Source organism: Nipponia nippon, unplaced genomic scaffold (assembly GCF_047370975.1).
Source record: "Nipponia nippon isolate SJK-2023a ecotype South Korea unplaced genomic scaffold, ASM4737097v1 scaffold_3, whole genome shotgun sequence".
Taxonomy (NCBI): Eukaryota; Metazoa; Chordata; class Aves; order Pelecaniformes; family Threskiornithidae; genus Nipponia; species Nipponia nippon.
In genome coordinates, this window is record NW_028262347.1 from 58,009,840 (window position 1) to 58,037,276 (window position 27,437).

Below are 27,437 nucleotides of genomic sequence, written 5' to 3' on the forward strand. Positions count from 1 at the left end.
TAAAGGCGCGGCGCGGACCGCGGGGAGGACTGCCCCGCGCGCGCCATCCGCCCGCCCGCCGCCGCTGGCGGTATCCCCGCGTGTCCCCCGCCACGCCCCGACCCCGCCGGGCTGGGACGGGGAGGGACACGGACACGGGGGGACGAGGAAGAGCCCTTGGAGGGGACGCTGGGTGGGGACACGGGGGGACGAGGAGCAGCGTTGGGGGGGGGGTGCTGGGTAGGGTCAGGGAAGGACACTGGAGGGGACAACAGCGGGACAAGGAGGGGCACTTGGGGGGACACCGGGTGGGGAGAAGGAGGGACACTGGGGAGACATGGAGGAGACAAGGAGGGGCACCTGGGGGGGACGCTGGGTGGGGAGAAGGATAGACACTGGGACGGGACATGGGGGAACACTGGGGAGCGCCTGGGGACACTGGGGAGACAGGGAGGGACATGGCAGGGACACTCGGCACAACATCAAGACACATGGAGGGACACTTAGGGGGGATGCTGGGGGTCAGGGAGGGACATTTGGGGGGGACACAAGGAGTGACGGAGAAACACCAGGGGACAAGGTGGGACACTGAGGAAGACATTAGGGGGACAAGGCGGGACACTAGCAGAGACATTTGGGGGACACCAAGGAGAAAGCACTGGGCTCAAAATAGGCTCAGCAGCAACACCCCACGGCCCAATGCCTCTGCCCCCTCCTCTGCCCTCTTTGCTCCCCACCAGGTGCTTTGGGGACATCAGCTGAGCCCTCGCATGCGTGTGGCGAGGGTGACAAATAGCAGGCTGTCCCCTTTTTGGGACACACACACACAACTCTCTGTGAGGGGACAGAGCAGGGACATACGACAGTGACAATCAACCACCCTTTCCCAGCTGGGCGACTGGTCGGCCGTTTCTGGGAGATTAAATGTAGCCACTATCATCATCTTGCCCGTAGGATTTAGATGATGTTTTCCCCCTTATTTCTTAAAAACATGTGGGCACAGCCACCTGGTGCCTACCGACACACCGTGCGGTGCTCGGAGGTGAACCCCGGCACCTCCAACCCCCCCAGTGCTTCAGCAGGGCATTAAAATACACAACGAGCACCCATCTGTAACCTCGATGCACCCTGGATGCCCAGCGGCATGAAAACCACCAGCCAGGGACACGCAGAAGCATACATAAGAATAGATATAGATATATAAATACAAATAAATACAGAAATAGAAATAATAGAAATAGAAATAATAGAAATTAGAATTAGAAATATTCGATGCTCCGTCCCTGACATGCACATGTACTACGTGAGGGTGCTGTGTGCCCCTGCCCCAGGAGGAGGCACTCGGCCCCCCAGTGCTCTCCCACTGGTGGAAGGGCTGCTGGGGGCATCCCCTTGTGCCTCCCTCCCTGGTGCTGCTCCTTCATGTGCCCCGCTTCATTTGGCGGATGGGAAAGGTTCGCAGCACCTGCAAATCACTTGATTTTATTAAGAGCAAAGAGCTCCTAATTGTGGAGAGGAATAACCACCCTCCCACCTCCCCTGTTTGTTTGTTTTGTTGTTTTTTTTTTTTGCTTAAGACCTAAGGAATACATCGCTTTCTATCCCATATGGAGCGCACAGGCAGCGAGCTCTGGTGGCCTCTGCACAACACTTTGATCGGCCAAAGGACCTCTCGTTTTTCCTAGCCGGGAATAAACCGTCGTCGCTGGCTGCCTGCACGTAGGCAACCCAGGCGCACGGAGATAAGGAACCATCTGCTTTTATTTGCATCCAAGTTTTTAACCGTCAGAAGCGGCTCACCCGTACACATCCCAGTAGACGAGGAGTGGGGGGTGTCAGCATCGGCCCCGAGCCCCTGGGGTTGGCGCAGTGCCACGGGCTGACCGCAGAGCCTCCAGCCTTAAAAAGCAGGCAGCTATTATCAGGGCAACGCAGTGACGGGGAGGCAAGAGCGGGGGGAGGCAGGGAGGGAGGAGGGGAGATGCTTTACCTAACTTTAGCCAGCTGAAAATTAGGGGTCTAATCTCAGCTGGTCACCTGGGCAGCTCCGGCAGCCGACCAGGGCTGCTCAGCCTCCTCTGGTGGGTGCCACTGCCAGCAGGCAAACACCCTCTCCCCTACGTGTGGCGAGTTCCAACCCTTTCATCCAAATTAGCTCCCTAATTTTTAGCCAGTCAAAATAGGAGGAAGATCCCGTGCCCCCAAGCGACTCAGTGGAGGGAAAGCGTATGGGTGGTCACAGCTCATCAGGCTGCTGCTGGCCTTGCACGTGGGGGGGGATCCCAGTCAAGGTAACCCTTAAGCTCCCCACTTGATGCTGGAAAGCACCCCTTGAACCCTGCACTGTTACAGCGATGCGCCCTTAACATGAGCTGGCCAGGATCGAGAGGTGTTTTTGGCCCCTGGCGGGATGCCACGGCTGGAGGCGGGAAGCAGATGCTGCAGGGCAATGCAAGCCCTGCTGCTTCTGGGAAGCAGGGCCCAGCACCACCAGCACCCCACTGCAGGCAGCATGGTGGGGCTCATCCAGAAGGAAAAATTATTCCCAATGGCCACCTAGTCCCCCATGCCCAGCTTGGGCTCGTGCCTGTATTTTTGGCCACAGGAACCTGCTACCATGCCCAGGGTGGGGTGGGTTATCCCCTGCACCCCCTTTTCTCCTTGAGGAGAGCTACCCAAGTGCTCCAAGCCTCCTGTGCCTCCCATTTCTGGCATTAGGTGGCAGAGAAATTGGGAAATACTGCTTCTCCAATGAACCCCAGAGGACAGAGCCTGGCAGAGGAATCCTCTCCGTAATCCCATTTACCTTCCCCTCCTTCCCCATGCTGTGTTCAACTGGACCCCGCAAGGATTTATGCACCTCCAGCTGTGGATTTTGTCTTAATTGGTCAAACTGCATCCATCATGGAGGTGCTATGGATCCGCTAGGTAACAGCCCCTGCCTTGTAGGGGCAGGATGGCTGTTCATTGGCATCCGAGCGCACGGGGGCACTTCTGGCAACTAATGCCAGCGACATTTTATTTTACCTTGTTTCCATTTTCAAAGAGAGGCTCAAAATCCCCAGCAGTGGGACTTGGCCTCACTGGCACTCACATCCAAGTTCTCCAGTGCTTTTTTGAGTGGCAAAACAGGGAAATTAGCTGATTTTCCAGTCGTGCTCAGCAGAGCTTCAGCCCTGAGCCCTCGGTGTGCAATGCAGCGGCGGTCAGCCCAGCGCGAAGCCTGGCCACTGCTAACAGCAGAGCGGGCTTTAATGATGCCAATAAATGGCGAAGGGGCATTGCCTCTGGCTGCTCAACTGATTACCACTGTTTTAAAAGATTTACGAGCTGGTTTTTAAGGGCAAGCTCATGCGAGCTGGCATGCTGGCTCTCATGCGACCAGGGTGCCCGCATGGCTGCGGTTTTCCCCGCACTTGAGGCTGGGACATTTCTCGCAGTCACAACTCAGCTGAGAGCAAGCGGATGGGGTACAGGCATCGCTTTGGAATGCTTTTTGGGTTCTGCTGGCCATCACGCCTGTCGCCTGCGGGCATTTTGGTTGTCTCCTCTCCCCACCCAGCTCCCCTGCACCCAGGAGATAGCAATGCGGAGACGACAGGGCGGCCATATCGCCCCGCCGCAGGAGAGATGGGGGCTGTGCGATTAACGCCGCGCCAGTTTGGGAGGCGGCGGTCCCCCATCACCCTGGGATGACGGGACGCTCCTGCCCGGCTGGCGGCTGATCTGCAGCCGCAGAGCCTCGAGGAGGGGCGGCTTGGCTGCATGTCAGGCACCCACACATTTTGCCCGCGCTTACGTGACACGTTTATCGGGGTCACCAGCCCCCAGTCAGGAAGGAAAAAAAAAAAAACAAAAACAAAAAAAACCCACACCACGCCAACGAAGCAACCCAAACAAACACAAGATACCGAACCCCTCAGCGAAGGGGCTGGCGAGCCGCAGGTACCAGCAGTCTGCGGTTCACCCCTCACTCACCCTCCACTTGCCCCCAGTGCCCCACTTTTGGGGGTTTCCTCACCCAGAGGTAGGTATGACCACACAGACTATTGCTTCAGCAGTTGTTTTTTCTTAAAACCACGCACACATCCCTCAACTTGCAACACTGTACGCTGAACCCCACTTTTTTTCCTCCTCTCTTGGTCCCTACCAATCCCCCACGGCAAGACCAAGCCCTGCAGCCTGGAAGCAGTTGCCCTGAGCTGCTCTATCGCCTCTTGCCTTCCTTCCCATCTCAGGGCCCCGGCGTCCCGAATGCTCGCCCTGTCCCATACTTGATGGCAACAGCCACGTCCTGCTGGGAGGCAGAGGGAAAAGCCTGGACCTTGGGCAGCACAGGGACGGGAGGGTTTCTAGGCCGGAGGCAGGAGGCCAAGCAGCAGTGAGAGCAAGCCCTGGCTCTGCACAGGCGCGATGGGGAGCCAGCTGCTGAGCTCAGCGCCTGGCCTCTTGCACCATCCGCTGGGTTGCCCAAGGGCCTCGTGCACGTGACGAAAGCCTGCAACCCAGTTTTACCGGAATTTGTGACTTACGAAGCAGCTTGCCTTACCTAGGGAAAGCAGTCGCTGCAGCCGTGCCCGTGGATGAGGGGGTCTGTACTTGCCTGCACTCCCTTGCCCCAGGAGCCACCGATACCACAGCGAGGCTATCACACGCTGAGCGAACGCGTGCTGCCCTCACTCTCCTCACTGTGGCTGCCACCACATCCTTACACCCTGCTCCCATCCCCATGTCTTGCAGTACTCCAGCCTCCCAGCCGACGCATCCATCACCTCCATCCGAGGGTCCTCCTCGAGCCCTTTGCCTTCCCCTCTCCAGACGGCACCTCCAGCCTCAGCACAAGCCCACAATTAGGGCTCTTCCGTAATTGCCAGCAGCCTCTCTGCAGAGCAGCAACTCACGTTTACATTGGGATGGGGCTGAATGAGGAGCAGTCATCCCAGGGTCCTCCATCCTGCCAAAAAAGCAAAGTGCTTCACCCAAAAACAGGAGAAGAAAAGCATTTGAGATCCCTCTGCTCTCCCCCAGTATACGGTATTTGCAGCACCATCTGCCCCCCACAATACTGGATTTACTAACACAGCCCAGGCTCAGCTCTTGCTCCATGGGACTGAGGGTCCATGTGGGATTTTCAGAGTGGTGTCATGGATTATTTCCCCCCCCAGACCCCAAGGTGGAGCAGACAGCTGGATAACAGCACTGCAGGGCTCCTCTTGCTCCCCAGCTGGGGGGGCTCCCGCTGCTTTCCCTTCCCAAATCCAGAGGAAAAAAATCACACAGGAACCTGGAAAAATGACACCCCCCTGTACCAGGTTAAGGACACGCACCCCTTGAGAAACACATTTTTCTCAGCGAAAGGGGAAGATTTTATTAAGTTAAAAGTTGAAGGGCGTAGCAGAGCAGCAGCAGCTGCCACCTTGGGGGGGGCTGGCTCCGGCGGGTGCAGTAGCAGCCTCACAGCTCCTCTTCCCCAGAAAGGAGAGATTCCGTGGCTCTGGGCTCCTGCCAGTTCGGGTTCTTGAAGGAGCCAAAGGACAGTCACGGAGAGAGCTCGATCATGCGGACTCTTGCCAAGGTCTCCTCTTTCAAAAGTCCCAGGCAAGCACATCCATGGCAGACTGCCCCGGCGGCTCCCTCCTATGGCTTGCATGTCTTCTTCACAGGTCCCTGGGGGTGGCACGGGTGGGGGAGTGTGGTCGTCGCCGTACATCCCAGGGGGGCCGCGAAGATATTTGGAAGAGAGGGAATATGTGCCGAAGGTGGCTACGTGGCCAGGAGCAACGGGGCTGGGGAGGGGGGGGAAACCAGATTCTCCTTTTCAGGTTAGAAAATGCTGGTGATGTAGTAAAAGTTTTCCCCCTCCTCTTCCCCTTCTTCCCCAGGGGGAAAAAAATCCTCTATAAAATATATTTTTCACATATAAAATCCTGAAGAAGGTGCATGTAAGGAGCCAGTCCAAACAATGTGCTCAGGTATGCAGGCAAAAGGGGTTCATCAAAAAAGCTTTGGGAGGGGAGTGAGGAGGCTGGGGGGGTGGGTGGGATTCCTTGCCAAGGCAATAACGGATGGGATTCAACCTCCCCCTCCCTGCAAGTGAGGAATGGAGCAAATACAAAACAAGAACAGATAAACAAACGAAGAGCAGACCTAGAGGGAGACAAAACCAGAAATGGTTTAGAAAGACTCCAAGCACAGAAATGCTGTCCCTTTTGCTCCCCCGGGAGATGGCCGCCTGGTGTCCTGCTACAGACCCACTCATCTCGGCACCCACCAGCAAGCGCTGGCAGAGCAGGGTGACCCCAGTCCCGATGGCCACGACATCCAAGCAAGAAGCAGAAGCGCTCCGGACAACGGGACACCTTTGTTCCTGTCACCCTGCTTCCCTCCCCAGCTGCGGGCAGGGATGCCCGCAGGCGAGTGTGGGAGGAGGGCTGAGTCTAGTCAGGGCTGCTTTGATGCAGACCTAAAATTTCCGTGCTGCGATAGGGAAACCACTTCAAAGGTGAACGCAGCAGAAACATCACCTACGTAGGTAGCACATAATCGCACCCACGCTGTCACCCCAGCCACAGGGCGAAGGCCGGCATGTGGCTGGCTCCCACCTCCTGGTTGAGCAGTGCTTGGTGCTGGCTGCAGGAGCATCAAGAGCAGCACAGCAAGAAGTGGGCTGGGGACCTTGGGAGAACGTCAGGGACAGCAGGAGGGGCAGGGGTGCAGGACGAGAGGATGCAAGAAGCAGAGAAGGAAGAGTTTAAGCCTAAAGTTTCAGCACTGAGTGGAGCAGGAGGAACCGGCAGCTTCCATCCCCGTGTCAAAGTGGGGCAGCCAGTTTCAGCCACCTGCACCTGCAGGGAACATCACAGCATCCCCGGTGCTCACCGTTACTCGCCGACGCTGTTGCACAGCGACTCCTTCTCCTGCAGAGCTGCCATGGCCAGGCGCAGGTGCTCCTTCAGCTGCTCGATCTCTCGCTCCGAGCGCACCTTAATGTGATTGAGCTCTGCATAGACGTCTTGGTATTTCCCTGAGGCAAATCTCTTATCCTGCCAGGGGAGGGAGAGGGGTCAGCAGGTTTTAGGGCTGATATTATTTAGGGAGGGGGGTGGCAAGGTAAGCCCGGCAGGAGAAGGGCCAGCAGGTGAGGAGGGGAGAGCCAGCCCTGGGTTTGAAGCCCGTCCCAATTCAGGCCACACAGAAACCATTCAGAAGAAGAGCGTGGAGGTAGCGCTTCCCAAACCCTGGGCCGGGGAGGAATGCAGTCATTAGTCTTGCAGCAGTGGGGATCTGCAGCATCGGATTGAGGAGGTGATGTGGGCTTTACCATAGCTGTGTGTGTTTGGGCCAGCTGTATGGGAAAAATAAACCCACCAGAGATGCAGGCTGCTGAAAGGGCTGGTCCCAGCCACTTATACGGCAAAAAGCTTATACGGCAAAAGTGAGAAAGTTATAAAATCCTGGAGCATCACTGAGTCTAAAAGCCTCTTTCGTGTTCCCCTTTGGCAGGGGTCTTTGAAAATCCCTCTGCAGAAGCTGCTGCCAGTGGAGGGAGCAGCACACCCAGCAATGGTGCCCAAGGACACACGTCCACCCAGCAAGGGGACAACTAGGGGAACAGAAGGTGGCTGGCAAAGCGGAGTGCTGGGCAGGCTTCATCCGGGCTTCCCAACTGGGAAAGAAGGGCTCCTGGCTTGTCCATGCTTATATGTACATACATCTGGGGAAACCAGCAGCAAACTCTCCATGATATTTCCCTTGTACAAGGTAAGTCTATGCCAGCCCACGCTGTTCGGAGCACATGGTTGCTATGAGCTCGGGAGCGAGCAGGGACGAGGAGCACAGGTGACAAGAGTGTTTGGCCTGAGCATCCCATCAAGCCCAGCCGAACCCTGGTGACATGCAGCCCTGCTGCTCCCCTCCCTCCCCTCTCCTGCTGCTTTCCCAATGGCTCCCAGAAAACACTGACCTTTTGCATCATCTGCAGCTCCTCCCGGAGGCACTGCACCTCTTTTTTTAGGTACTGGAGCTCGTTCTCCTTCACGCGCAGCAGCACCTGGGCCGGGGAGGGGGGAGAGAGGAACCAGAGGTGACTCAAGAGCCACTGCCTCGGAAAGGCTGGCGGGCCCTAGCGCAGGCACGGCAGTGGAAAAGGAAGGAAGGGCCAGGAGGGCCGGGGCAGGAAGCGTCGCGAGCGCCCCGGGAGAGCGGCGGAGGGGAAGCTTGCGTACCTCCTTCCTGCGCCGGCCCCGCTCCTCCATCCGGCACCCCCCTCCCACCCGCTCCAAGCCAAAACCGCCGCGAGGAGGAGACCCCCGGCACGGGGTGGGGATGGAGGCAGCGGCGCAGCTTCGGGGCACCCCCGTACCTCCAGCTCGCAGGAACTCCGCTCGTTGTTGTGCGGAGAGCGGTCCCCAGAGCCCCGCGATGAAATAAAACTTCGCAGCTTCCCGATCTCATCCGAGAGGCGGGTCTGCAGCTCCTGCGGAAGAAAACAAAAGATGTCAGGGTAGCCAGGGCATGGGCCTCTCCGCTGTCCTGACCTCTCCATCTTCATGCCAGCCCTACCCCAGCTCAGAGACCTCCTTGTAACCCTCTGCCCATACGTCACAGCAGCACCTACAACCAGCAGCAAAGAATACACTCGCCATATTAAACACCATAGTTAGGACAGGCCCATCTACAGCCTCTAACTCTCAATTTTTTTTCTTTCTGACGATAATCTCAGAAGGGAAGAAATATGAACAAATAGGGGAGTTTTAATAGAGGGGCTGTGCCGTGCAAGGGAGGAATGTGCTCTGCGGTCTCTGCTGGCAGGGAAAGCCCCTCTCTTGCCTGGTTTTTCCGGAGGAGCTCCTTCCCCTCCTGCTGACAGCGCAGCAGCGTCTGCTCCTGCTCTTCTGCCTTCTGGGTGAGCTCCCCAATTTCCAAGCACTTTTGGGAGTACTGTTCAGAAAGCACCTGCAGCTCCCGCTTCAGGGAATCCACATCCAACCTGTCAAAGAAGCACCAGCTCATCGCTGCCCTGCAATCCTCGCTGGCCCCTGGCATCGCCTTCTCCCCTGCCATGGGCAGCCTCTGCCCACATCAGTCATTGGCACAAAATAATGTCCCCTGTGGATCAAAGCTTCAGTTCCCACCTTCCCGCACATGAGCGTGGTGCTTCTAGGAGCTTTAAGCCATGCTGGAGAAATGGAGGAGCTTTCCGTAAAGAAAATGGAGGGAAGAAGCTATAGGGAAGACAGAGGTGCTATAGGGAAAATAGCCAAGCAGGGGATAAACCTCCCTACCCTACAGCTTCAGCAGCCCTGGCAATCACTGTTGGGCACCCACCGCCCCCGGGAAGGGAGCTGGGGAGGTGGCAGGGGGGACAGCTGGGGGCTATGGCCGCAGATGGGGTGCGGTGACACCGGCACTGGGCAGCAGCATTGGGCAAGGGGAGCGGGAGAGGTGGTTTCTTACTGGTGCTGCTTCTGGAGGGCATCTGAGACCGAGCCGCACTGCTGGAAGCTTCGTGTCCTGCCCAGCTCCTTATTCATCTCCTCCCGGTGGGCTTTCTTCAGTGCCTCAATGGCTGCGGAGGGTGACAATGGGAGATGGGGGATCAGGCTGTGCCAGCTCCAGCACATCTGGAGGAAACCAAGCCAGGGAACCAGCCAACTTCTTACTGCTGCAGGCTCCCAGACCTATCTTTGCAAGTTCCCCCTCCATCCCTTCTGCCCTCGGAGCAGCCCCACCTTCTCCACACCCCAGGATCATCCTGATGCACCAAGCGCTGCCAAGGAGACTAACACAGGGCAGCATGGGAGCTCCCTGCCACCTCTGCCAGTCCTGCCTGCCTTCAAGAAGGTGCTGAGCATCAGCCTCACACGAGTACGGTCAGCAGCATGACTCCAGATGACTGGTTTCTCGCAAGAGACATTTGGAAGCGGCAGGAGGGACCCACCTGAGCAAGGGCACGGCTTGGTGCCCGTTCCTACCTGCTGCCGTTGCCGCAGCCTCCTCTGCCAGGAGCCGCTCCTTCTCCTGTCGCAGCCGCTCCAGCTCCCGCTGGTGGTGCCTCTGGAGCTCCTCCATCACTTGCTGGTGGGATGACTCCATCTCGGCCAGGCTGCGCTCGCAGGCCTCCTGCCGTGCCGGGGGAAGGAGGGTGAGGGACTCAAAGGTCCTAGGCATGCAGGGGCTCAGGCCACGACAGGCACCTGGCTGGGCTGACATTTGGCTTTGCAAACCTCACCCAAGTCCAGGGCCATTTTGAGAGAAGCAAGACCAATTCAGAAGGAAAAGTGAAAGTGAGGTGGCGCTTTTATCACAGAACACAACCATTTGACAGGGCCACACATCTTGCAAGCCCCCCATGCTTTGCAGAGGAAGAAACGTTCCTCTTGCTCTTCTTAAAAGTGAAGCAGCACGACAGGAACGTTTCTCTTGGGCCAAGAGCTGGGAATAATGTGCCCGGCATCCCAGATCAGACCCCTCCACCAGGCTGCACTGCCTGGCTGGAGGAGATCGACAGCGGGAACCACGTCTCAGTATCTGCCTTTTAAATGAAGCAGCATCCCCCAGAATCAATGAAAACTGAGCCTCTTCTCCTGAAAACTGACACCCCTGCACTGTCCTGTAGCCTGATGGAGGCTGCCAAGGAGCCCTCCCCAAAGCCTCATGGTTAGGGATCCTCCTCGCACAGCTTGCCCTCCTTTCTGATGGCTCTGAGACTGAGGGGATGGTTCTTTCAACACCAAGTGCTGTAGTTAACTGGTGTTACAGCAAAGCAAGCGCTTCCCACCACGGAGCTATGCCTCCGCTCTCCCTGCAGACCCTAGCAGCACCACCCCAAGCCCCTTGGAAAGGACTTACCACCAAACTGTGCCAGAGTATTATTTTAAAAAGCGAAGGCCTCTAAGATGTCAGCAAAGAGCCAAGAAGCCATCACATCCCCCAACAGCCCCCTGCTCTCCCATTCCTTCTCCTGGTACTAAGGCAAAGGCTGATATTAAGGGCGCTGCAACATGCTGCGGGAATGCAAGTCCTTGCTGGCTGCTCCCCCGTACTGAGATGGGGAAGCTGGGAAGCTTCACAGGTCAACCAAAGGAGAGGAAAAGGCAAGGGATCAACTTAGTGATCTGCCCACGGGCTGGCTGTGAACCTTAGCAGAGTGAGAATAAGCCCAGGCATGAAATGCTGGCCTTTTGAGCCAAGTTATTAGGAAGATAAGGTGCCATTCCTCCCCACTCCTTTTGCTTTTTTTGACCATAAAGAGGCCTGTGAGCTGTAAATATTAAGTCAACATGACAGAGCGACTGGTACCTGGCAGGGCTGGGCACCGTGGGACTCACGGGTTTCTTTCTCTGGGCTAGGTACAGCCAATCCACTGCAACGGGCTTCACCAGCCCCAAGTTCCTTCCCCCTCCCTCGTATCTTTCAACACATATGGCACATCCTGAAATCCGCACAACGTGGTGGAATGGCAGCCACCCCCCAGGAAATCCCTGCGGGATGTGACCCCGCTTGCTTTGGATGAGTACATGGTGGGGAAAATAAATAAACAAAGAGAAGTGAGAGGCCGAAGCCTGAGCAAACTCTGCTTTGCAGGCCTCCCCATGTGCCGTCCCAGCAAACAAACGGGCTCTGCTGTCAAAGTGACCTTCAGGGCTCAGGCGGCTCTGGCAGGGACAGGAGCTCCCCAGGGCCTGACGGGCTGCTTTTAACGAGGGATTCGGGAACCCCTGTTAGCAAGAACTGCATGGGGCAAGCTGCAAACCGCCAGGGATCATGCGGTGGCTCGGCTGGAGACCCAGAAAGCTGCTGACCCAGTCCTGAGCAGGGGGACGGCTCACCACCCCAGCCCAGGCCAGGCCAGCATCATGCCCACATACAAAGCAGGGCACAGATCCTGCACTCCTCCCCTAACTCTCCTCCTCCTTCTCCCTGTTTATTCTCTGGGCCCTTTAAGGCCAGGCAACACACACCAGCCTTTATATAATTAACATTGATTACAAGCGAGCCCAGTTAGGGTCACCACAGCAACCCAATGATTAGCAATACCTACTCAGCAATGAGCTGAGTCCTGACATTTCCCAGTTTGGGACTGGGAGTGACTCCAGGGTCCCGTGTCTGGCGCCCTGCTCACCTGTGAGATGTATCCCCGGGGCACGTGGCCGTCTCCCTGGGATTTTGCCGCCTCCCGAAGGCTCTCATTTCGGGCCTGGCAGGACTCCAGCTGCGCTCGCAGCAACTGGACCTGTGCCACGGAGGGGAGAGAGATACTCAGCCAGGGGTGGAAAAGCGCCGCGACCCGACTGACGTGCCGCATCTGAACCCTGGGTTTAGGGATGGGGAGGACCACACATGGCCAAAGGAGATGTCTGCTTCCCATAGGAATGGCAGACCACCAAGGGACCAAACCAGCAAAGCCAGCCCCAGTCCAGTAAGTGCTAGCAAGGAGGGGAGGAGACATCCCAACTTCCACAGGTGGATCCATGCTGGAGCAAACCACCACTGTGCATCTAGCTGGGATAACAGACAAGCACAGGGCTCCTTTCAAAGGCTGGCAGGTGAAGCGCTTACAGGCTTGGGAACAGCCAGAGAAGACAGGCTGTGGACGTACTCCTGGGAAACACAGACTCCATGCAAGCAGTGCCACCAACTAACTTATCCTGGACCAAAACATGGCCTGGGGAACCTCTCCAGGCATGCAAGAGCAGGTCTCTGGCCTCGCATTACCCGGTTGAAAAAGCTCCCATGCACTCGAGGGGTGGCATATGGAGTCAGAAAGAATGAACATCTCTCTGCACCTCTGCCTTGCTCTTCTCCAGAGCCTCCTGCTGCCAGGGACCACACAAAGGGGCTACCAGAATACCAGTTTCAGAGAGGAGGGATGCTCTTACCTCCTTTTTCAGCGCCTCGTTGGTGTCTCCGTGGCCCCCCTTGCTCTGGTTTAGCAGTGCTGTCAAGGGCACCCGCCGCGAGCCCTTCAAGGGCAGGCGTTCCAGCTCCAGCCACTTCTTCTCTATCTCCTCATTCAGCCGAATCCGCTGGTCCTCCGAAAGCGGGGAAGCAGGGAGGTCCTGCTCCCCTGCCTTGCGGGAAGAGTCCCCCACCAGGCCATCACTATTTGGGACCCTGCCATCAGGGGTCTCGAACCATTTCCGCCTCTCCTCCGAACGGACAGCCAGATCCCGCTCCAGCTCCTCATGCTTAGGAGTTCGGTCAGAGATCCTCAAGCTCCCTCTCGTCCTCTGCGGGGACCCCTGATTCCCGGGGTCCTGTGGCAAGGGAGACAGCTCCACATAGTCAAAGGCATGGCGCTGCCTGTCCGCCTTCCAGTGACCGCCCTTAGAGTTCCCCTCGGAGCCTGAGCCCGGCCGCTGCTGCTCCTCCGTCTGGAGCGAGCCCTTCTGGGGGACGCAGTTACGGAAGGAGTTCTCCTTATCGCAGTCTGAGAGCCTGAAAGCAGAGCGGCAGCTGGTGAAGGAGAGGTGCCGCGTGGAGAAGGAGCTGGCAGAGGCATCACCAGCTGCCCAAGGCTCAGCTCTTGCTCAGTCCAGCCTTACAAAACCCCACCCTGAGCTTGGAGCTGGACCTGTAGCATCCCATCCTTTGGGGAAACGGGTTCCTCTATAGGGCAGGGAGGATTCACCCCCAGTTCCAGCCAAGCTGGTGGAGAAACCAGGCTAAACTGATGCGGCGAGGCAAAAAGCGGGTGCAAGAGTGGAATCATCAGGCTCTCAACCCCCACCACTGGATGGTGTCTCCAGGCCATATTCAGGAGGAGTGGAGGGCAGGGCTGACCTGGGAGCGGCTGGATTTCCAGAGGGGCCTTTCCAGTCCCTGCCTGCCAGGGGAAAGGGGCAGCAAGAGAAGGAAGAGAAGCAGTGCAGAGCAACTCTTACTTGGTGACGTCCGGAGCACTGACTGGGCGCACGTTCTTCCTCAGGGCCTCAATCCAGTTGCGCCGGATGCCCGAGGTCATCGCCGACAGGGTGAAGACGGCATCCTTCGTCTGCAACAGGGAGGCAATGGAGGCCCTGTCAGAGCCTGGCGGAGGCGCAAGCAGCTCCCGCTCACTCTCCGAGACCCCCAGGCACCCACTCACACGGGTGGTGGACAGTGCCAGAGAGACGACGTGCTGTCTCGAACACTCCCATGCTTTTGGGGTCAGGTGGAGGGATGGGAGCAGAGACGTGCTCTTTGCGGGAAAGCCCGTCACACGTCCACCGCAAGACTATCTCCAAGCAAAAGCAAAAGCAACTTTGCCGGCACATTTGGCCAAACGTGAGCTGGTGCCATCCAGTCGTTCAGGTGCTGGGAGCTGGGCACCAGTGCTGGGGTACAGCAGGGAAACCCAGACCAGAAAGTGCTCAACCCTGCACACCCACTAGGTTTTGCACTGCCTTAGCAGCCATCTCCCACTGCTATGCTAAGTAGCTGAGGACGGGATTGTACTGGGGCTAGATCCAGGACACAGGTTGATACTCGGAGCATGGTCAGCCAGGCTACACTGAAATCTGCTGTGCTCACTGCTCCCTCCCCATGGCTCTAGAGAAGCTGCCTTGGCCGACAGGTAAAGTAAACACTCCTGACGTTTAACTTGGCTCCTGGGCTGCCTCCAGCATCACCTTTGGCCAGCCCTGCAAAGCCTCCTCCTCCTCCTTCCTTTGCAGACAGGCAGCACTCTTGTCCCTAAGCACTGCCACCCACGTGTCACCAACCAGCCCTGCTGGGCCACCATCCTGGCACAAGGTTTGCACGGCTTGCCTCTCAGCATCTTGGCACGGGGAGGGAGTATGCATTCCCACCCAGTGTCCCTTGGTGCCACTGCTCCGTGTCCATGTGGTGCTGGACACTCACGTGTATCTGGAAGCCATAGTTGCGCTGCACTGCAAACTCTGTCACGTCCGTGCAGGAGCGGAGGTCTATTTCTCCATCGAGGTCATCAGCCTGCAAGCACAGCCACCCGCTAAGACATCAGTGCAAACCCAACTTTGAAAAAGCCCCCGTCACCTGCCAGCACCCTAACCGAAGTGCCTGCTGTCTCTGCCTTCACCCCACAGCTCTCCAGGAGACAGTCTCAGCTCCCTGGCACAGTGTGGCCTCTTTTAACCTGAGTGGCAGCCAGCAGTGTGGATGGAGAGTGTCTGAGATGCCCAGCCACAGGATCAGCCCTCCTCCTCACCTCCCACCACTGACAGCCCCCCGAGGCTTCACCAGCCTGCCTCCAGACACCCATCCTCTTCCTCACCCCTTGGCAAAGAGCAGCTCGCCACCTCTGGCACCTTTCAGGGGGAGAGGATGGTGCCGCTTCTCCCAGGCGCACGCCGGTCACGCCACGGCTGTGCTCCTCTCCCCCCTGGCCGGGAAGGAAGAGAGGGCTGGAGAAAGGCTGGCCCTGCTTACCTCCTCCGCGTTCGAGTCCCGGTAATACCTCAGGCTCGAGTCAGTCAGCACGAACCAATGTTTCTTCCACTGCAGGCGGATCGGGCAGGGGGAAGGAAGGGAAAAGACAGGAGGGAAATGGATAGGCAGTTACCAGGGGAAGCGTAGGAACAGGGAGGGACGCTCTGCGCCAGATCCTCTTGGCCTTCTCTTCCCCCTCCTCCACATCCCTTCCGACTCCCCCTCGCGCCCCTCGGCTGGGAGAGGGGCGCTGGGTGAACCTCCGTGCCCGCACACAGGGCAAGGCACCTCCACCAAAGGCTTCTCGCTGCCTTTCCCAATGGGAGTGACCTCAGCAAGGGAGGGGGAAGGGAATCTGCTGCTCGCTGGGGGATCTCTAGCAGCAGGGGCTGGGGGAAGAGGCAGACCCCCGCCTCGGGCTTACCTCTCCTGGCTCGTCCAGGATGGACATCCATCCCTTCTTGAAATTGAGGAGATCCGGCTGGAGAGGAAAGGACAAAACAGAGGGTTACTGCCTGGGAGTGACCCACAAAAGGGCTTTTCATGCCGGGGGTGGAAGGCGAGTCCCCAGTGGCAGAACAAGTGGGAACAGCCCGGCATTGCTTTTAGGAAACTCAAGGGGGTGTAGGACCCAGTGGCGAAGGAGGACTGGATTTAGCTCTCAACAGCAGGCAGTCGATCCTGTAAGAGGAAGCAGGAGATAAGGAAAGAGGTTTAAAAAAAATTAAAGGAAAATATGCAGCAGGGAGGTTTCCACAAGGTGCCTCAGAGGTATTCATTTAGAGAGGGGGGAAGGCAGGGACAAGGAGAGCGGGCAGAAGGGAGTGCTGCGCTGCTCGGCTCGGAGATGGAGGCAAAGTCGCAAAGAATCAGACACGCCTTGACCAAACCCTGGCCATCTGTGCCTCAGAGCTACGTCCCTCTGGTAACTTCACCACCAATCATTTATTAAAGATGCAAGCAGCTCTCCATGAAAAAGCCCTCACCGCAAACGTACAGGAGTCAGTTTAACAGCTGTGAAAACACATTGCCTTTAAACGATGTGCCCCAGGGTAGAGATGAAATCAGAGTCACAACCAGCGCTCAGTCCTCTCCCAGACTCGACCCTCTCTGAGATGCTGGGGGCTCCTCTCTTACTGCCCAGCTCTTTCTGCTCCCTCCCACTGCAGAGCCTGCCCTCTGCCCAGCCTTGGCCACAGCTACCGAAGATGAGGATGAACAGAGCTTCATCCAGATCACCCCGTGCTAGAAAGAAGTTTCCCCCCACTCCCTGCCTCCTCCTAACCTCACGCCACTGATGCGGCATCCCAACCAGTTTATCTCCTTCCCAAGGTGGAGTGCCGGAGAGCTGACTCAGGGGAACCGCTCTCCCTGGCTTTGCCCTCAGCCAAACAGGCTCAAGCTGCTCCTCCTCCCAACCCTGCTGGCTCTGGAGAAGTTGCACCATCAAATAATTCAGCCCAACACCTCTTCTCCCCGGGAAGCCAGAGTTTGCTGATCTGCCCCTTCTTCCGCAGCTGAACCAGGCAGGGACAGTGCTGGAGAGGTGACGGTGCCAGAGGTGGACCTCCCAGCGGTCTGCACCAGACCTGCCAGCCCCAGGGAAGCCACCAGCAGTCCCCGCGTGCCACAACCACCACCTGAGACCAAGCTGGTGAGAAGGGGCGGCTGGGCAAGCCGTTGGCCACTCCGGGCCCCCTGAATGAGCCCGGCAGCCGGCTGTGGCTGCCCCACAAGCCCAGCTCCCTGGCTGCCCAGCTAGGCTGAGCCTTCCTCTGCTTTCATCTCGCCGAGCTGCTGCTTTTGGGTTACACCCAAGGTTACGGGGCAGCAAGAGCCCAGTATGTGCCGGCCCACCCTGGCGCTCCAACTATTGGTTTGAGCAGGCATGGGGAGGCCTGCCAAGGGGAGGGTCACCAGCTGCTACAGCTTCAGGCCTGGCCAGAAGCATCCGACAGTGGCCCCGAGCCACCCAGGAAGGGAGGCAGGCAGGGAAACCACAGCGAAAGGGCGCGGGGGGCTCCCACACCTCACCTCCGGCAGAGGTGATGGGTGCTGCTGGCAGCTGGGAGACGAGGGGGATGCGTGCATCCCCATCCCTAGGGACCCAGACGTCCCACGGGCCCCGCTGCCGCCCTGAAAAAGCGCCCTGAAAATTAATTCCTTCCCCGTGGCAGCAACTCCACCCTTTTTCCCGTTATCCCTTCCAATCCGGTGACTTCAGCTCCGGCTCTGAACTGGGAGCGGTAGGAGGGAAGGAAAGGAGGTGAAACGTCAAGGCGCAACCTTCCCCCCTCCCGGGACGCACGTGCGCTCAGCAGAAGAGAGCCGGGCAGGCTCCACAGAGGCAGAAAAACACGATAGGGAGAGAGGGAGCGAAAGGACTCCTGGCTGGGGCTGTTGTATGGATCAGCTGGGTCTCATCTTACTGAGGATTTACAATCCCAAAGCATCAGGTGCCAAAATAATGAACATTAATGGGAATTATGCTGCTGGGAAAACCGGCAAAGTCCTGCCAGAACCGCTGCCCCGATGCAGTGCTGGGGCCAGAAAATCCCCCTGGAGGGCTTCTCTCAAGAGGGCGAATTGCACAGGGCTCCTGTTTTCCCTTCTGGCCCCATTTTCCCTGCCACCCCCCGATGCAGAGCCACAGCTCTGGAATTGGCTTTGAACTATCCTTGTCATAGCGGGGCCGGTACCATAGGACAAAGCATCAGTTGATGCATGAAGTGCTTAAAGCCACTTTTCTCCCCCTCCCCACAACCAAATCCAGCTTCCTCATCCGGCATAAAGAGTTCAGGATACCGGCAGAGAAGAGAGCAGGCTTCAAACCGAACCCCCCCATCCAGAGAAAAAGGCCCCGCGGTAGGAGGAGGAAACGCCCAAGAAAGCCAAACTGCTGGGAGAAATCCGGGTGCCGGAGATGCAAGGATGCGGCAGGATGCACCCCCAGCACAATGCTCGGGGCCGTGGATGGCGAGGCTTTGGCTCGGCAGCTGGCAGCAGCGATTTTGCCTGGTTGCATCCGTACCCACCAGAGTTATATGTTCAGCCCCACAGCTGGCAGGCAGAAGCACCAGAGGGTGTCCCAAGCAGCCAGGGACATAGGTGACACCTGGAAGGACTGGGTTACAACGGCAGGTTAAGGAGAGGCAGCTGCCTGCTCCGACTGAAGAAGGGCTACAGGGGAGGTGATAACAGCCTGCAAGTATCTGAAGAATGTAAACACCAAAGAAGGAAAGGGGACTGGGTGGGAGTGAAGGAATGGCTCCTGGGTGGTACAGAGGCACCAGGATGGAGAAGCGGAGAAGAGGCTGCAGCAGGCTGGGAAAGCTTGGCGTCCAAGGGGAGGGATGGGATGGTCAGGTGTGCTCCTTCCATCGCCAGCCTCTGCCACCACCGTGCCTCCTGCTCCTCCCGCTCCCAAAAGCTCCTCAGGACGGCAGGTCCTGGAGCAATGCTTCCTTTCACCTCCAAGAGACGGTGCGAGGGGCTCTCGCCCTCCCGGAAAGCACAATGTCTTCTCCAAAAAGGGAACCCGCTCCACAAGGCGCGGGCCCCAGGCCAAAACACAAAGCAAAACCGCTCCAGCTCAGTTTGGTGGAAGCAAAACTGCTCCCAGGCTGGATCACACATGCAGCTCCCGAACCTGTACGTGCTGCAAAAGCAAGCGGGCGACAGGTTCTCCCTTTCCCACCGCCCCCGTGTGAAACGCCGGCGGGCACAGCCCGGCCTGTCACCTCCATTACCCCACTCTGCTCAACAGCCTTCCTCTCGGGGCCGGCAGACGTCCGCACGGAAGAAGGCTCGCCCCAGGGGTGGGACGATCCCTGCCCCAAAACCGCATCTGGTTCCCACAGGGAGCAGCAGCTCCCCACGCCCGGGGGGGGATGCGGATTCCGCATCTGACTGCGGTCATCGGTGTGGTGAGCTCGGCAGGCCTCAGCCCGGTCCACGCTGACACGCGGCATTACCGATGTCTACGGGTGCTGCTAACAAAGCGACTCTACCGAGCGGCAACGGGGAGCCCTGGAGGGGAGCCCGGTGGCCACGGGGAAGGGAGGCAAGGAGGCACCGAGCCTCAGCCACGGCCTCGGATAGCCGGCGGGGCCAGAGTCCCCGGGGCAACAGCGGTGCCGGGGGCGGGCAGGGAGCGGAGGGACCCCGGGGAGGCGGCGGCTGACAGCTGGGGGCCCCGCCGGCCCTGCGCCCCTCCCCAGCCCCGCGGGGTCCCGCCGGGCACCCCCGACGCCCGGCCGAGGCGGAGGAGAGCGGCCGGGTGGAGACCCCCCCCCACCCAAACCCCAAGCCTCGAGGGCGGGTCCCGACTCACCGTCATGGCGGGGGCGCCGCGGCCGGCGGCGGGGCCGGGGCCGGGGCCGGGGTCGCGGCGGGGCCGGGCGCTGGCAGCCAGGGCGGCGGGGCGGCTTCAGCGGCCGGGCGGCTTCCGCGGCCCCACCATGCCCGCTCCGCCGCCCGCCCCGCGCTCCCCGCTCGCCTCTTTCCTCTTTTTTTTTAATAAAAAAAAAAAATTAAACAGGAGGGGAGGGGAAAAAAAAACCACCCAAAAAAACTTTTCTTTCCTCCCCCCCCAAACTTCCTGGGAGGGCCCGGGCAGGCCAATGGCAGCCAGCCGCCGCCGCCCCGGCCCTCCGCAGCCAATGGAGCCGCCGAGGCGGGCGAGGCCGCCGGGCCGCACGGAAAGGGGGGGCCGGCCCCGGGGCGAGGGACGGCGGCGGGACGGGACGGGACGGGGGCGACGCTGGGGCTGAGCCGCGTCCCCCTCCCTCCCCGCCGGCCCGGGCAAAGTTGAAGCCCAGGGAGGCGCGGGCTGAGCCGCTCCTGCCCCAGGAAGGGACCGCCGGGAGCCCAGCCCGTAGCCAGGCAGGGTGTTCTTTCGGGCAGGGATTTTTTACAGGCAGGGATTTTAAGCAGTCCCGATGCGTGTGTGCACACAGCGGGGTCCTCGGCTTCGCTCCCGAAGCTGCTCGGTTTTGTCCCCCGTCCCCCCAAATGAACCCCTAAAGCAGCGATTTGCGATCTCGGCCGAGGTGGTAGCAGGCCCCGGGGGGCCTCGGGTGCCCCCGGAAAGCCAGCCCGCGTAGGGAGGGGGAATTGCCGGAGAGGGTCCCGGTGGAAAGGGAGCAGGGGGCTGCGCATCACGAAACGCCACGGTCTGCTGCGCAGTTGGCGCCGAGGCGATGCTTCTCGCTGCAAGCCAAAGCAAAGGCGCCTGGCACAGAGCGGGGCGCTCAAGAAACCTGGGGTAGGGGGGGTGAACCAGCCCCAGCTGTGCAGCGGGAGCTCAGGGGCAGGGAGGCGAGGGAAGGGACATCACCAGTTTCGAGTTTCAGAGGCCTTTGGGACCCTCCTGCCCGGCCGCGGTTTGTCCTTGTATAAAGTGCAAAGCCAGGCTCTAGCAGGGGACAACCTGGCCAAGATGACTGATGCAGACGGAGGGGATGGAAGCAGGGACTCGGGCACAGCTGCCAGCTACACAGGCTCCCAGGACACTTTCTGAGCCCTCCAAAGCCGCTCTCGCACCATTTTTGGTATCCCAGGAACGCCAACACAATTGACCGTATCTTCTTTCATGCTACTCAAGCCCACTTCATCCCCGTAAAACCCTTGGTGCCATCTTATCACTGGGCAATAATAAAGGGAAGGAAAGCAGCTACACTGAGATTTTAGTCCCAGGTCTACTGCTTACCCCTCTCTGGCTTTAAAAAAAGGCTCTGTGCTTCAGTTTCCCAAACTGAGAAATGGGCAAAGGATGAAGGGAAGGGGGGCATTAGTAAGCGTCGTGCCCAGGAGGTCACGGGAAGGCAGCACCATGCTGAGCCCGCTCAGATCAAGTGCTGGAGACCCAGGTGCTACCCGCGGTGACCTCCAGAGAAGGGCAGCTGCCCTTCCTCACCATTCCCAGGGCTTGGCCCCTACCTTGTTGCACTTCTCACGGGCATTCGAGCGTGGCTGCGGGCTTCCCGAGGAGCCGACACTGCTTTGCGGTGGGAAGGCGCCTCCACCCAGCTGGGGCTGCAGGGACAGAAAGCAGGAGCTGAAGCCATGGGGGTTTAGTCCTCACCTCGGTTTCCCAGATCCGAGCATCCACCTTCTGGCGCTGGCCAGAGGGAGAAGCATCCTCCCTTCTCCCAGTGCCAGGCAGGCAGCATGGCTCCCCTGGGGAAGCAGAGGAGCCGGGGGAGCTGGGGTGTGCAGAACTGCAACCCAGGGGACCCACTCGCTCTGTGCTTGCCAGTTTTATGCCTGGCAGGGTCCCCATCAGCTCTGGCTCCTGCCGTACTCACGTGATAAATGAGAAGCCTCTTGTTCCCGCAGTCGCTTTCCAATGGCTTCTCTGGGTTGTTTCTGTCTCGGGTGTGCTCGGGACCCTTCCAGTCGTCCTCCAGCCGTTGTGCTGGACTCTCAGGCCTTTTCCAGCTGTCATCCGGCCGTAGTCCTATGTCCAGACATCTAGCAGGGCTTTTCCAGTCCCTTTCCAGCTGGCGCATCACATCCGCATGGCACACGGGCTTCTCTTGGCGCTTCCAGTCCTTCTCCCATGCCTGCGCTTTGTGGGCATCCCCCTGTCCCCTCCAGTCCTTCTCCAGTGGTCGTGTTGGGCTCGCGGGGTGCAGGGGCTTGCCTCGACCTTTCCAGCCACTGCCAGCGCCCTTCCCGGGGTGAGAGGGGGGCAGTTTTTCCTGGAGGCTCTGCCAGCCACATTCGGATGGCTTCCCGGGCTCCCTGAGGCGCAGCGGCTCCCCTGGTTTCACCTGTTGCCTCTCTGCCCCCCGCACCGGGGCAGGAGGGGAGATCTCCTTTTGGCTTCTGCACGTGCTCTCTGTACATCTCCCAGGACTGAGGGACCGCGGTGGTGGCCCTGCCCGGCTCAGCCCGCTGTTATCCGAGCCCTTCCCAAGGCCCATAGGGTGCAAGGGGTCCCCTCGGCTCTTCCTCTCCAGGCCTTGCCCTGTACCCCCTGCCTGCCAGGCGGCTCGGCCCCTCTCTGAGTTTGGGGGGTGGCCGGGCTCCCCTCGGCTCCTCCAGCTTTTCTCCAAGCGCCAGGGAGGGCTCCCGGGCTCCCCTGCCCTCCTCTCCGACCGGCGGGCTGGGCTTGCAGAGCGTGGGCTCCGGCTGCCTCTCTCCAGCAGCCAGCCAGGGCTGGCGGGGCGCGGGGGATCCCCCTGGATCCTGCTGGCCCTCTCTGGGTGCTGAGCCGGGCTGGGGGAGCGCAGGGGCTCCTTGGGGTCTCTGCTGCGCTGCTCGAGGTGCCAGGAGAGCTGCTGGCCCTAGGGACATGGAGGAGGGAGAGCAGAGTATCCTCTTAAAAAAAAAATGCCAGTGAGTGGGAACAAGATGGGATTACGGCTGGGAGATGCTTTGGTTCCCCAGACAGCAATTGCATCCCTGTGCACAGAGTCAGCCTGTACTGAAGAGAAGCACCCAAAGGGTGAAGGGGCTGCTGCCATTTAAGAGCAGAGTGTCGTGGTCCATGGCAGGAGGAGGGCTGGGAATACAGGGAAGCGGGAGCAGGGGAATGGAAGAGAGAAGCATGCGGCAGAAATAGAGCAAAATGTGGCAGGGGTAAGCAACCCAGCTCGGGGAGTTGGGATGGGGTCCCACCACGCAGGCAAGCCTCACCTCCCTGGGCAGGCTGGGGCTGGTCTGCCTCCGAACTAGGCGGCCTTTGCTGGGTGGCACCGGGGTCTTGCCATCGAGCCGGTCCACGCGGCCTTCCTCCAGGGCCTGGAAGGCCTCCAGGGTCTCCGATTTCCTGCAGGCACACACAGTGTGTCCAGCTGCTGCCAGGCTCAGCTCAGAGGCAGAGCCCCCACGGACCCTGCTCCTGCTGAGCCTGACCGCACAGACATCCACCAGCCCCAGGCACCATGTGGCACCATAGCATCTCCCTTGCCCTGTCCCCACCACTTCAACCACCCCAGCTTTCGTGTTCTGCTGCCTCACTCATGTCTTCTTCACACTATTCCTTAAGCTTCCCTCCATCTGCTCCTTCACATCCCACCCACCTGACCCAGGATACTTCCCTGATTCCCGTTTATGTCCCCTCCTGCCCTGTGCCACCAACACTGGAGCCACTTGTGCTTCTCCAGCCAAGACCCAAGCAGCACTGCGGACTTCTCAGCATCCCCAATCCTTTCCTGAGCGGCTCCTACAGCAGATCCTGGATCCCTGGGGAGCCACTGACTGGGTGCAGGGACCACCTCTCTCCTTCCCCCTTTCTGTGGCTTTCCCCACTCCACAGCACATCCTGTGGCTTCCAGGAGGCGGCTGGGAGGATGAGGAGGGTGGGCTACTCCCTCCACTTCCAGCGGCGCAGCTTCACTCCACCTTTCCAATGGTCTCCTCTGCCTGCATGCCACAGTGGGGGAGCTCCCCAGGCCGGGAGGCGCTGAGCCTAAACCCAACCCCTGCTTTAAGGGAAATTTAAGCACAGCTGAAAGCTGAGCTTTGCCTCTCCCTAAGGCACGGTGATTCTGAGGTGGGGGCCCCCCAACAGCATAGTGGGGGTGATTCCCCACCTCTGACCACTGCAGAGACCCATTGCTTCTCACCTGCGCTCGCAGCCAAATATCCTTTCCACCTCCACCCGGCCAGGGCTGAGCGTGCGGGAGCTGCAGCGGTCGACAGCATCCCGCTGGCTGAGGCGCTTGGGCTTGGGCAGGTCTGCCAGCACCGTGTACTCCTGCCTCTCCAGCCCATGCCGCCCCTCCGTGCCCCCGCCGCCGGGGTACCCACGGGGCTCCCGAACCCGGGAGCCAGCAAGGCGCCTGCCGCTGCCCACTGGGTCGCTGCGGGCCGACGAGGGGCCAGCGGGGGCACGTGGCGGGGTGGATGCCCAGGGAGGGTCAGTTTTCCGGCGCTCCAGGGAGAAATAGCCGCTCTCTATGCATTGCTTTGGCCAGCTCTCCTCAGGCTTCTGGCTGGCAGGATGGCGCTCTGGGACGGGGAGAAGGCCATTACTGGGGGAGGCACGAGCGACGCGCGATGCCACCACGTCCACGGCAAAGCAGGTCTTCGCAGGAGAGCTAGAAATGGTCCAGGAGGGCAGAGATAAAACCCAGACTCCCTCCAGGTGAGGTGGGAGTGCTGGAACACAGCACTGCGAGCTGAGGGCATGCCAAACCATGCAGACAGAGAACACCCGGGAGACCCATGGTTCATGGTCAGCACACACAGAGATGCCATCTCATGGACTCTGGGCCTCATCTCTTTGCATGGTGCCCGCAGAGGCGTTGAACACCTCCTGGGACCAGAACCGGGTAAAGAGATGCTAAATCTAAATAGAGATCTGCTGTGAACTTCAGAGACCCCCGGGTGGAAAGCAAACCAGAATGAGGATCTCACATGGGAGCAAACCAAGTGTACCTGCTTTCAGCGGGCAGATTTCTTTCCTAAAGCCCTGGGCCTCGATTCTCACCCAGGATCCAGAGGAAACAGGCTGAGCCCACCTGGGTCTGTCTGCCTGTGGGGCTCGCAGCCGCACCTCCTCCTTGTGGCCCGCGTAGCTCATCATGTCCCGTTTGCCCAATCCCAAAGTGTTGTCCCACAACAGGGTCATTTCCCCATCCTGGGAGATAAGATAGGGCAGATCTCTGCAATGGGGACCAGTAGCTTTTGTGGGCTGGAAGGAGGTAAGAGCATATATGAGAAGTTACCGCCCATTCAGCCGAAAGCTTCTGGTAAAAAGGAACCAGGAGAGGAGCTGGGTGAGCATAAGATGATCCCAGCCAAACATCAATGGGCATGGCAAGAAACAACATAGGAAAGTCTGCACGGGGGAATCCAGGAGCAAATCTCATGTGCTCTTTATGGGGAGAGCCTCCTTTGTGGGGACCAAGGTTCTCAGCTGATCCCCCCTTGGCATCTCAGGACCTTCTGAATGTGCCCAGCAGAAGTAGCATTGAAAAGCCGAGGGGGCTGGGAAGACCGAAATAACCCAAACCACGAGAGATCCCCATCTCACCCTGGCAAGCGTGGAGTTGGCTTCGGCACGGGCGCTGGGGTCGGTGCCAGTTTCTCTGTGCTCACCCTCAGCTCCGGGGTTGAGCGGGGGATAATCCCTGCTCTCGTGCCAGCTGTGGGGCAGGGAAAGAGGACAGCTGGTGGTCAGCACAGCCCACGGAGCTCAGGAGCAGGTGGCAGCACCAGCAGCCCAAGCCATGCCATCTCTCTCTCCACTGGATGGGCACAGGCTGGCAGAGCCCATCCTGGGGCCACCAGCCTTGCTTTAGAGGCAGTGAGGAAGAAGTCTATTTTGGTGACCCCCTGACCTCTCCTGGGACAGCCAAGAGGAACCCAGTTAGAGGGCATGGCATGGGGGTGGCTCAGCCCTTTTTCCCAGGCACGGGTATGCAGAGCATCAGGGAGAAGGCATCTGATTTCCCCCTGCTTGGCTTTCTGCTCCCCCTCCTCCGTTTTTCGCACCGAGGGGGCTTGTTGGAGCAGCGCGGCTCCCGGCTGGTACTCACCGCTCTGTCCCCTCCGCTGGGCCCACGCACACATATACCTCACACTGAGGGGCTAAAATGCGGAGGGCATCCCAGGGCCCGCCTGGGCCTGCGTTGTTGCCGGCATCGCGCCCTGCAACCTCCACGGCATGCTCCTGTGAGGAAGAAGGGGATGCAATGGTGCCATCAGCGTGTTGAGGATGAGGAGGAAGGCTGTCCTTTGGAAAATGCCTGCTTCTTCTCCCTCCTCCGAGAGCAGCCTGGCCTCCAGAGCTCTTGATGCCTCACCCAGCCTGCTGTTGAGATTTTTCTCCTACTTCAGGAGGACAGAAAGAACTAGCACGCTCCTATTTGATGCTGAATGCTGCAGGCATCCCAGCGACAGCGCGTGTGGATGAGGGCTCAGGGAAACCCCCCCCGCTTTGGCATTGATGCTGCTGGCGGCTGCTCTCCCTTGCCACCCAGATAGCCTGGGGAGAGGCAACCGAGCCAAGAGGGAGGGCAATTTTTGCAGGGAAGGCTGCAGCCCCAGCCTTTCTCTGTCAGGGCTTGCAGGCGTTTCAGCATCCTCCCCAGCCTCGTTACCTGCAGTGCTTATGAGCAGCGGGGGGGGAGACTCTGGGGAGCCGACTGTCTGCGTCCCCTTTCTTCCAGCATCTCGCCCACGCCAGGATTCACTCAGAGGCGACAGCTCTGAGCAGATCACAGGCAAAGGGCTGAGGTAACCTTAGAGGGCCTGGGGCCAGGGGGAGAGAGGGAGAGGGTGAGAAAGGGAGAGGGAGGCTCATTACTATTTCATCATTCCAGGCCAGTTGCTCCTGGAGGACGGTGAACAACACGAAACCCTCCGTGAACATGAAACCAGCTGCCGCCTGGTTGGAGACAGCCAAGCAGCTTGTGTGTCCGGCCCTGTGCCGAAGGACCATGTTGGATCAAGGTATCCGGAGCCCAAAGTCCCATGAGATTTATCCCCCTCTTGCCTTCCCCTCCGGGAACACGTCGCTGCAGATGCCCCAGGGACAGGACTCAGCCCTGGCCCTAAGCTGACAGCCAGGGGATACAGGAACATCCACCAAGACCACACTTTAGGTGAGGCAGGCTGTAAATGCCAGCAGGCATCAAGCAGAGATTAATCCAGGGTGGGTCCCTGCTCTGCCAGTCCCCCCCTTCCCTCCTTGTAGCTTTGCATCTGCAACACCCCTGCTTTCCCTTCCAGGATCTATCAAGCCCCTCGTACCCGGTGTCCAGCCCTTCCCTGCTAAGGTGGCTCCCAGCTCTGGCCTGGGCACGGTTAAATGATGGATTCCCATGCCTGGGAAGACTCTCTCCCCATGCAGCTTTCCCCCAAAGAAATCTAGAAAGCCGGGCTGAGCCTTTGTGTTAGGGATTTCCATCTCTACAAAGGCACATGGAGTCCTGACATGGAACAAAGGGGCCCTTAATGAAGTATTCATAGCCTCCAGGTGGGATGGAGGAGCTCACCTGGATAGCATGCTGGTGAGCCCCTGCGGCTCGGAAACAGTGCTGGCACAGGCTCTTTGCAAATATGTTGGCTTCAAAGTTCATGCAGGGCACGTCTTCTACTGAACCAGACAT

General features: G+C 59.3%; 1 protein-coding gene across 2 annotated transcripts; it reads right to left on the bottom strand.

The window, feature by feature from the left end:
- Positions 1-133: 133 nt before the first annotated feature.
- On the bottom strand, positions 134-27,437 carry TRIOBP (TRIO and F-actin binding protein). Of its 2 annotated transcripts, XM_087764020.1 has the most exons (19): positions 27,324-27,437; positions 25,863-25,996; positions 23,946-24,419; positions 23,014-23,146; positions 21,678-22,661; positions 21,310-21,405; positions 15,794-15,850; positions 15,370-15,438; positions 14,824-14,913; positions 13,866-13,975; positions 12,861-13,419; positions 12,104-12,214; positions 9,954-10,101; positions 9,436-9,547; positions 8,809-8,968; positions 8,342-8,455; positions 7,943-8,029; positions 6,859-7,022; positions 134-4,933 (listed from the first exon to the last, which is right to left on the bottom strand). In XM_087764020.1, exons 1-18 carry the CDS (start codon positions 27,435-27,437, stop codon positions 6,861-6,863), a joined length of 3,714 nt encoding a protein of 1,237 aa, XP_087620146.1. In that variant the 3' UTR covers positions 134-4,933; positions 6,859-6,860. The 2 variants fall into 2 exon arrangements, with proteins under 2 accessions (XP_087620146.1, XP_087620147.1); XM_087764021.1 differs by lacking the exons at positions 134-4,933; positions 21,310-21,405; positions 21,678-22,661; ... (2 more) ...; positions 25,863-25,996; positions 27,324-27,437 and adding exons at positions 5,307-6,126; positions 19,703-19,934.